At 44.5% G+C, this 9,875-nt stretch overlaps 1 protein-coding gene and 1 non-coding gene across 5 annotated transcripts in view; both read right to left on the reverse strand.

The window, feature by feature from the left end:
- The window catches only part of DHX35 (DEAH-box helicase 35), a 70,125-nt gene extending 68,239 nt beyond the window's left edge, over nucleotides 1-1,886 (reverse strand). For 3 of the 4 annotated variants that reach the window (XM_027078307.1, XM_027078306.1, XM_027078305.1), the window contains exon 1: nucleotides 1,784-1,886. In XM_027078307.1, coding sequence (XP_026934108.1) covers nucleotides 1,784-1,823 — 40 coding nt within the window. In that variant the 5' untranslated portion in view covers nucleotides 1,824-1,886. The remainder of the gene's footprint in view (nucleotides 1-1,783) is intronic. The other variant, XM_027078308.1, reaches the window with a different exon arrangement.
- A 5,923-nt stretch (nucleotides 1,887-7,809) lies between these two features.
- LOC113605482 (small nucleolar RNA U109) lies at nucleotides 7,810-7,944 on the reverse strand. The gene has a single exon (XR_003427247.1). It is a non-coding gene; the product is annotated as a small nucleolar RNA U109 (small nucleolar RNA).
- Nucleotides 7,945-9,875: the final 1,931 nt, after the last annotated feature.

Raw genomic sequence — 9,875 nt, forward strand, 5'->3', positions numbered from 1 at the left:
TTCCCAATTTACAGATGGGGTAACCGTGATTTTCCCAAATCACCAAGTTAGTAAATGGTAGTCGGTATGGTCTCTACAGTCTGACGCTAGCAGAGCTCATCTTCCTTACCACCGCCTTTTTCTGCCTCACTTTAAAATCTCTTAAAGAGGATATCCGGGCTTCCCTGGTGGCGCAGTGGTTGAGAGTCCGCCTGCTGATGCAGGGGACACGGGGTCGTGCCCGGGTCCGGGAAGATCCCACATGCCGCAGAACGCCTGGGTCCGTGAGCCATGGCCGCTGGGCCTGCGCGTCCGGAGCCTGTGCTCCACAACGGGAGAGGCCGCGACAGTGAGAGGCCCACGTACCGCAAAAAAAAAAAAAAAGAGGATATCCAATTTCATATTATAATTGAGAGAGAGAGAGTATAAATCTTGAGAGCAGAGCCCTAGTCATCCGTATTTGTCTCCTAACCACAAGGCGAGGTGTTCAGTAAGTATAACTTCAGTGAATGAACTAAATAATGGAATAGAACTCTTAGAATAATCCCATGTTCTTTAACCAAAAGAGTAGCTGGTCTGATTTTCAACAATTTATTTAGGCCTTTATTGTACTTAACACTTTAACCTGTTATAAAAGGCTTGAATAAATAAAATAGAGGATATCTCATTATCTAATGGGATCTTAGCTTTGGCTGCAAATAAAACTCAGGATCGATAACTGGCTGGTGACTTAAATGCTGAATCATAAAATTATCATTAGGGGACAAGCTACAGATTTTAAAAAAAGAATTAACACAGACCTTGCTTAGGTTTATGTTCACCATCACTGATAGGCACGTTCAAAATTTCTGGGAACCACTCTAAATACCCTTTAAAAGCTTCCCTTATATTACCTTCTCTGTCTTATTTCATTTTTGCTGCAATATACAATACTGTGCACATCCAGACCTGCGGAGGTGCAAGTGGTGGGAAAAAAAACAAGCCGGTAACCCTTTAAGAAACTTTTGTTTTTCACAGGAAACTGATTGTAAGAGGAGGAAGGGTCTGGCACGTAAACATTCAATAAAATCCTGACTAATGAGTAAATTCAAACAAGACAAGCAAATCATTTTGCGGCTGAGAATGGTGTTAGCCTGCAAGAGGGGGAGTGGGTGACAGCCAATACCAAGGGGGGTGTTCAATTTCTGGCAGACACGTGGGGCGGACAGAAACCCAAAAACATACTAAACTACTTTCCCTTTTAATGATCACATCAAACAATGCGTCGTGCTCGTTATTCCAGCCCACAGATGTCACTATTCTCCCCATCTCACAGGTAAGAAGGCTAAGGCTAAGAAGGGTTAAAAGACTTGCCCAAAGGAACTCTGCTACTCTACAACAGAGCCGAGAATTAGAACCCAGGCAGTCTGATTTCCTAACATGAACTCCTAAACCCCGAGCAGCAGCCCCTGTCCGGCCCCAGCGTAGCCCCAGGGCGGTAACAGGACACGCGTGGGCGCTTTAGCGTTTCCCCATCGCACGGGTTGGGCAAGACAGGCATCAGGAGTGAAAACGAGGCCTGTGGAGGCTGAGAGACTGGAACGAGGTCACACGGTGAACTTCTGCCCCGGCTGGGGGCGGATCCCTGAATCCCTCGGGACCACTGTGGCGCCTAAGCCGCGGAGCCCACCAGCTCGGAGGCAATGGTGGCCAGCTCGCTGAGGTCAGGCCTGCGAGCAGGGCCGCAGGCGCCAGGACGCCGGCCGCGGGGCCAAGACCGAAGTCCAGCTGCCGCATCTGCCCAGCGTTCCGCGAAGGGCCTTACCAGGTCTCCAGAACTTCACCGGTCCCACGGGCGCAGCCATGCTGAGGTGAAAGGTCCCGAGGAAAGCTCCACCCCCTCCTTTGCGCACGAGGCCCCGAAGGGGCCGCGGGGCGTGGCCCGCGAGAAGCCCGGGCGCTGGAGGTTCCGCGGTGTTACCGCCACGCCCCCGTGACCACCGCCCGCTCCGAGCCACGTAACGTGCGTTTCAGATCTGCCGCGGGGCCCATGTGACTCGACCCGCCATATTGTACAAAAGGGCGCGCTTCTCCGCCTCTGTAGCGTGAGGGACCAGGGTTTTAAGTGGCCTCCCTAAGAGCATGGCCTTCCTTGGGTGGCGGCCGCACATCTCGGAAAGGGTGAGCTTTGGGAAGGGACCGCTGGCACGAGAGTTTGTCGCCGCCTGCGTCACTCTGTGGGCAAGGAGGCAGTGTATCCCAAATGAATGTTACGTTACAAGCTATCACGGCTGTACTATTTCTTTTTTTTTTTTTTCAAGAGTTGTCATATGCAATAAGTAACTAATATGCAAGAGTAACAGCACAGCCTTAAGGGGCAGAATTAGAACCAGAGGGTGGCAACATATTTCGGAGCTGTCTCCAGCAGTGAGTGTTCTAGCTCTGCAGGTGCGTGAGCGAGCATAGGCTGCAGACTACCTCTCAGGGCACTGGAGGCAGGATTCAAGCTATGTTTGCAGAGTTAGAATAAATGTTGTCATTTTCAAACTTGAGACACTTTTATACTTACTAAATTTATTTACTTTTGGCTGCGTTGGGTCTTTGTTTGCTGCGCGCGGGCTTTCTCTAGTTGTGGCGAGCGGGGGCTACTCTTCGTTGAGGTACGCGGGCTTCTCATTGTGGTGGCTTCTCGTTGCGGAGCACGGGCTCTAGGTGCGCAGGCTTCAGTAGTTGTGGCTCACGGGCTTAGCTGCTCCGCGGCATGTGGGATCTTCCCGGACCAGGGCTCGAACCCATGTTACGTGCATTGGCAGGCGGATCCTTAAGCACTGCGCCACCAGCGAAGCCCTGTACTATTTCTTTTAGTCTCCAGATTTTCAGATTGGAGGATAATAATAGTAACTACCCTGAGGGTTTTCTAGTTCAGTAGATATTGGGCGCCTACTGTGCGCCCAGGTACTGCAGTTCCAGTCTCTTCTTTCATGGAGCTTCTGTCCAAGGCGGCGGGGTGTGGGGGGGACGATGTCGTGGGAGTAAATGAGTAAATGCTCGATGAACAGTAGTGTTTATTATTAACAGTAAATAAAACAGTGGAAACAGTATGCAAGTCTTTAGGGACCTTGAGAGTAACGCTGAAAAGGGGAAGGGGGAATGGATTGAAATAAGAAAACTTAGAAATGGGTAGATTTGTTAGGCTAGGACACTAGCCCAATGTTTCCTCCAGTTTGACTACTCATGATTCAAATGCTTGTGAAAAATACAGATTCTAGACCCCAATCAATCCCGAATCAGAATTTCCAGGGGCATGGCCTGGGAACCTGCATTTCAAGCCACTCCACAGATGATTCCAGCAACCAGTTTGAGAAAGATTCTGCTAATCCAAATGAGAGCTAATAAGTTCAAGTAATAGGAAAGGTTTAATGGATAGGAATCTAATTGGAAGGAAGTGAGAGGCTTCAGAATCTATGCGCTTTAGAGCTGTGAAGAAAATTCTGCATTCTTTTGAGAGAAATGGCATAGTCGTGGAAAGATCAAGGTCTTTGGAGACAAGTAGACGTGATTTGGAATCCTAACTTTGCCATTTCCTAGCTCCAGGCTGTCATCCAATCTAAGCTGTAAAATGAGGTTTAAAAAGGTTGTATTAAATGAGAGAACATGTACAGCCTTACTGTGTAAGACACAGCAGGCATTCAGTGTTAGCTCCTGATAACTCAAATAGAGCAAATCCACCAGGGGAAAAATTAGACTTTACATACATACACCCATTTCCAAATATCCCTTTTGATTTCGTTCCATAATAATGAAAATAGGGTTCACTATTTTCAGTGATAATCACTGTGCCTAGAATTCTCCATCAATCCTTTAATATCCTTCTGAGAGTCAGCTCTAAGAAGACTTCTCTAAATTCATGATCCAACTTAAGTATTCTCCCTCTGCAGACCTGTGTGCTCACTTTTATGATTTAACACTTATTAGCTGAACTGTAGTTAATCTGCCTGCACTATTACACTGGGAGCTTCGTGAGAACAAGCATCATGTTATATTCTTATTAGAGCCCAATAATAAAGTGACTATTGAGTAATGTATACATGAACACCATGCTTTATACTTAATTTTAATTCTTAATGACATTGATTCTTCCTTGTTTTATTTTTGTCTGATTTTCACTAAGGGCCCAAGTGTACAAAACAGGGTTTATACATAAACACAAGGGAAAATGAAATAAATGCCACTTTTTACGATTCCTGTATTTTATAAATTACTCTATGACTTATATGAAGACTTCCTGTTTACAAAGAGAAAGTATAGTAGACATGCCCAAATTACTGGATCATAATCTTAAAGCTGGAGGAGACTTTGTCTAGTCTAAATTCTCTGTTTTATAGAAGAAAAAACTGAGACCCATGGAGGTTAAAAGGACTTCATCAGAATCAATGAGCTAATTTAATATCAGAACTGAAACCAGAATTCAGGCTTTCAAATTCCCAGGCCAGTGGTTTTCAACCACGTGGACCATTTAAAACCGTTAGAGCTTAGCTCTTCTCAATGAGAATTAGTACTTCTCCGTCAGAAAGTTCTGACCCCAGCGGTCTCGGATGGATTGTTTTGCTTTCAAAGACTTCTACTAGGGAAAAACACCGAAGTGATAACCTAGATGTTGATGCTGTGGTTTTATTGCCACAAACTAGGAATGGTCTCAATGGACTATCTTACCTTTCCTAATTAAATATTTTCGGAAAGAATGGCCTAAAATAACTACTCTAAAAATTAAAACCATTATTTCTTGAGATGGCATCCAGAATTTATTTAGCTCATTGCCAACAACTTTCATTACATGAAAGTTTGATCATTGTATTACATTTTGCAACTTCCAAATGATAGATTTTCCACAAAGATACTCCTCAAAATGTTCCATAGGTACATTTTAGAAATTTTTCTCTGCCTATGGTGGTTAACTGGTACTTCTGCTTGGAAGTATTTCCCATCCAACCGTCTTGGACATGTTTAGGAGGCATAGGATTTAGGAGTTTTCATCTTTGTACCCGTTAAGGCTTTTATGTAACAAGTAGTAAAAAACCCAGTCCATTCTCTCATAGGCAAAAATAGCTCATGTAATCTAAAAAGTCCAAGTAGTTCTGATTTGAGACACAGCTGCATTGGGACACATAGGACATAATCAGGGCTTGCTTCTGATCATAACATTCTGCCTTCTGCTGACCCAGGTGTCACATAGTAACTAGGTGGCCATGTCAACTCATGTCACATCCTCTCGGCATCAAGCCTCTTTCCAAAAATGCCCGGCAAAAGTATCTGGCTGGCCACATAGCCATCCCTGAATCAATCACTAGGGCCAGGGAATATGGCGTACTGACTAGCTTAAACCTGGGTCATACACTCTTCCCCAAATCGGGTGTGCTCAGCTTCACCAGAACCACATGGACTCAGAGCTGGAAACAGAATGGTTTCTCAGAGGGATTTCTGAGAGTGAGATTATCAGAGGTTGAATGAAAGAAACAAAAATAATAGGTAGCCATCCATGTATTCATGTACAGTAAATCCCCTACATATGAACCTTCAAGTTGCAAACTTTCAAAGATGCGAACATGCGTTCACATATCCAATCTAAGTTAGTTCACGTGTCTGGCATACATTGTCAAGTGCATGCATCCTCTACAAGAGGTTGTGCTTTGGTGTACTTTACAGTACTGTTGCTGTGCAACCCGAGGAGCTTACTAATGAAGACCTGATGGAATTGGAGGCCCAGAGAAAAGGACGAAGAGAGACAAGAGGAAGAAGTAACAAGAACCGAAGAGATTCACGACGCAGGAAATGGCAAGGGGATTTTCTTTATTTGAGAAGGCACTGTTAGTTTTTGAGACACAGGACCCGAACATAGAACAGTACACAAAGGTTGCAGCAGCTGTTCAGAATGCAATACAGTGCCACCGTGTCATCAATGACAAGAAAAAAAGAGCTACTACTGAGACATCACTGGATCGTTTTTTCAAGAGGGTAAATAGAACTGAATCCAGCAAGGAACAACCTGTGCCATCAGCGTCAGGCGTGAGTGAAATGGCAGCTCGCCCTCCATCTCCTATTGCTGACGATCCTTCAGCTCTACCATCTCCCACCTCCTCTCCCTCCTCCAGTCAGTAACTCTTCTTGGCTGTTCACTCAATGCCAGCCCAGCGCCTATATGCCAGCTGTTGTACCATACTACCGTACTTTTCAAGGTACAGTACTGTAAGATTAAAAATGTTTTTTTAATGTATTATTTCTGTGAAAAATATTATAAACCTATTACAGTATTGTACTATATAGCCGATTGTGTTAGTTGGGTACCTAGGCTAACTCTGTTGGACTTACAAATTGGACTTATGAACGCGCTCTAGGAATGGAACTCGTTCGTATGTAGGGGACTTACTCTTAACTCTAGAACTCTTGGCTTCCTAAGAAAAATCCTAACTGCCCTTGGGTCTCCTCCATGAAGCCAGATCAGAGAGCGCTAGCTATCCCCCAGCCTGAAAAGAGGTAGTTCTTTGCAGAATTGCCTTTCCTGAATTGCACTACACGGGGATTTTCCACTGCATCTAAGGTGTAGCCCTCGGCAACTTGTAACATACGTAAACCTGTCTGGTTTGTTCACTTGCTTACAAATGATCGGGTTCACACAAGTATTAGCATAAGCAAAAGTGTTTACTCAGCTCCAAGGATTTGGGTACAGAGGTGTGGAGAATCCACTACAAGAGACTCAGCTAAATACCAGGGGAGTCTCTATGATGTTGCCTGAGGAATTTTGCGCATCTATGGAACTGGACAAGTTGTGGAGGGCGAGGTCAGCCAGGTGCTTCCTAGATAGGATGACTGTATGCTTGCTCTATTGTTCAAATTGGGATGCTTCGGAGAATGAAAGCAGGGAGTTCACGGGCATAAACTGGACCTCTGCCAGGCAAACTGGGGTATATTTCCAGGTCGTGTGGCACCAGGGAACCTAGAATAACAATGCCTCTGTGAACATACTCAACATAAGGTATGTATTCCATGCTCACGGAATACATTCAACTCCTTTATAGCTTTAGACAACCGCCCTTGTGGGGTCTGGTGTTTGGGCACACCCCAGAACATGTCATTGTGTTTATTATCTGAACACTTCACAGTATCATTTTTATGAGAATCCTTGTGAGAAATTCTTACCTGATCGTAGAATTGTTCTTCCTGTACCTGGAGTTACTTTAGTCTTATGGACACTGTGGATGGTGGATCTGACCAGTTTTCTCTTTCTGCCTTGGCTACTGAGAAGCTTAAAGTGTGTGGCCTGCCCAAAGTGAGTGTGTCGGTCATAGTGGCATGCACTGATAGCCTCCTTCCTGATTCTTTTTTTCATCCCCGCCCTCTGGTTTCCTTCATGTAACTTTTCACTTATGTGATCTTGTACCTTAGGTTTTCTTGTTAGTTGCTTGAAGTCCCGTAAGTAAAAAACAGATACTCCCCAACCCAAAGGCCCACAGAGGTGGGGTGGCCATCTTTTCAGTTGACTCCTTCAGTTTTTCAAGCATGTCGACCCTGCCATCTGATTGGGTTGAACTGCAAACTGTACGGCTCTCTAATTCAAACAACTCATCAGGGAGAAAATAATGAGACAGCAGAGTCTGAACACTGACTATTTGACAATATTGAGAAATTTTTATCAAAGTTGTTTAGGTGTGATGGAGGTATTGTGGTTATGTTTTTTTATCTTTCAGACGTATATACTGAAATATTTACAGCCAAGTCTGTAATGGCCAAGTCTGACATTAAACAGATATGGACATATAATTCTCTCCCAGGGAGGGGCAACAAATTTTTTTTTTTTAATGTAGGAGAAATGTGTTACTACTCAACCTCTACTGTAAGATTGGCAGCCCTGAGAACTCCTTTTTTAACGTAGCATGTTATGGATGTACTTCTGCTTCCAAAGGAATGAGGAGCAGACATTTCCGCATGCAAGACAATAACATATTTTTGAACCAAACCGTCTGCCATACTCACCCTCCCCTCCCCTGGAAGTAGGGCCAATAAATCAACATTTTAAACAAGGACCCCAGCTGACTCTGATGTAGGTGGTCCTCAGATCTCACCTTGAGAAATTCCACCCTGTAATGATATTCTTTCCACACTCAAGAGCCAGAAAAGCTTTGCTTACTCTGAGAGACCAGGCCATTTTCTTAGGATTCCATATACCTCTTTTTCTTATTTCTAATCACTGGCAACACTTTCAGAAAATAATGGCTTTGCATCCTATTCCACAAAAAGAGGGCTCTGTAGTCAAGTCAGTTTGTAATAGGCCATATACCTGCCCTCCTCTTGAGAAAGCCACGATGATAATTACCTCATTTCAAAGTCTGAGTAGTCCTGCAACAAAGAATCCTGTTTAAATTTATTTGATCCATTTCCCAAACTGAACGCAGAGACCGTTTTATGAATGCCTATTAAAAGCTCCACAGAACACACTGAGTGGAAATTTCAAACGTACCTATATTTGTTAATGAGCTTAAGTTTTAATGTTTTCAAGTCACCACTGCATTAACTGCCGTCTCTCAAGGTACACCCGCGAATCTCCTGGCGGTCCAGTGGTTACGCCATGCTTGCACCGCTGAGGGTGCAGGTTCAATCCCTCGTCAGGGAACTAAGATCCTACAAGCCACGTGGCATGGCCAAAAAAAGTTTTTTAATTAGAAAAAAAAAAAAAAAAGGAACGCCCTCTAATGCCTCCATATTCCCTGTAGAGAAATAGTCACATCACAGAGCACTGAACTCAGAATCTGAAAACCTGTGGGTAAATGCTTGTGTCACCATTTACCAATCATGTGACCTTGAATATGCTACTTCATCTGAGCTTCAGTTCCTTCACCTGAAAACAGAGAATAACAGCTGTCCAATCACTGCATTGATGAGAGGGTCACCGCGATAGCACATAGGAAATTATCTAAATCTGTAAATGGTTTCAAATAACAATGTTTGTTTGAGGCTTGGGCCAGAATTGTTTACAACCAGACAGGAGCCAGTTGTCCTGCCTGCTTCCCGGTCCAAATTATGGCACTAACCCAGCAAATAACCTGGTGACTGGAAGGGAATCCTGGTGCACACGTGGAAACCCGCAGGCGTGCTCAGGATCTGGATGCGTTAGCACGTGTCTGTGTGGCAGACAACACCCTCCCCCATTACAGACCTCTTCTGCTCCAGTCAAATCAGAAGGAGGAAGCCATCACCTAACTCTCTTCATTTCATCTGCACACACAAAGGAGACTAGACAAAAACAGGATTCCATAGGCATACCAATCCTGATTAGCAGGGTGTAGAAACCAGTCGCATTGCCTGCCACTGGATTAGGAATCTGGGATAACTGTCAGTGCCCTCTTTCGCCCCTACTCCAGGATATTAGATTGCTAAATCATTGTCAATACACCCATCTGATGAAATTAGGCTCATGGGGCCACTACAGTTAATATCAGGGTGAATCCAGGAATGAACACTGAGACCTCCTTCTCTGGCAGAGAAGAACAGAACTAAGGTCCTTGTCTAAATAGCTCAAGCTTTTTCTTTGAAAAAGACAAGCTAGAGCACATGAAGAAACCTGCGATTTCTGGCAATTTTCCTCATTCGAACTATAGAGCTGGTGACATCAATATTCATATCGCTAAGGAAAGTATGACCCTGACGCTTGTTTTCTGTCATCTTTTTTTTTATTATTATTATTTTTAAATTTATGGCTGTGTTGGGTCTTCGTTGCTGTGCGCGGGCTTTCTTTAGTTGCGGTGAGAGGGGGCTACTCTTCGTTGCAGTGCGCAGGCTTCTCATTGTCGTGGTTTCTCTTGTTGTGGACCACGGGCTCTAGGCACTCGGGCTTCAGTAGTTGTGGCACATGGGCTCAGTAGTTG

The sequence above is a fragment of the Aethalodelphis obliquidens genome, unplaced genomic scaffold (genome assembly GCF_003676395.1).
Source record: "Aethalodelphis obliquidens isolate GAN/ISIS:26980383/991018 unplaced genomic scaffold, ASM367639v1 scaffold42, whole genome shotgun sequence".
NCBI classification, from domain to species: domain Eukaryota; kingdom Metazoa; phylum Chordata; class Mammalia; order Artiodactyla; family Delphinidae; genus Aethalodelphis; species Aethalodelphis obliquidens.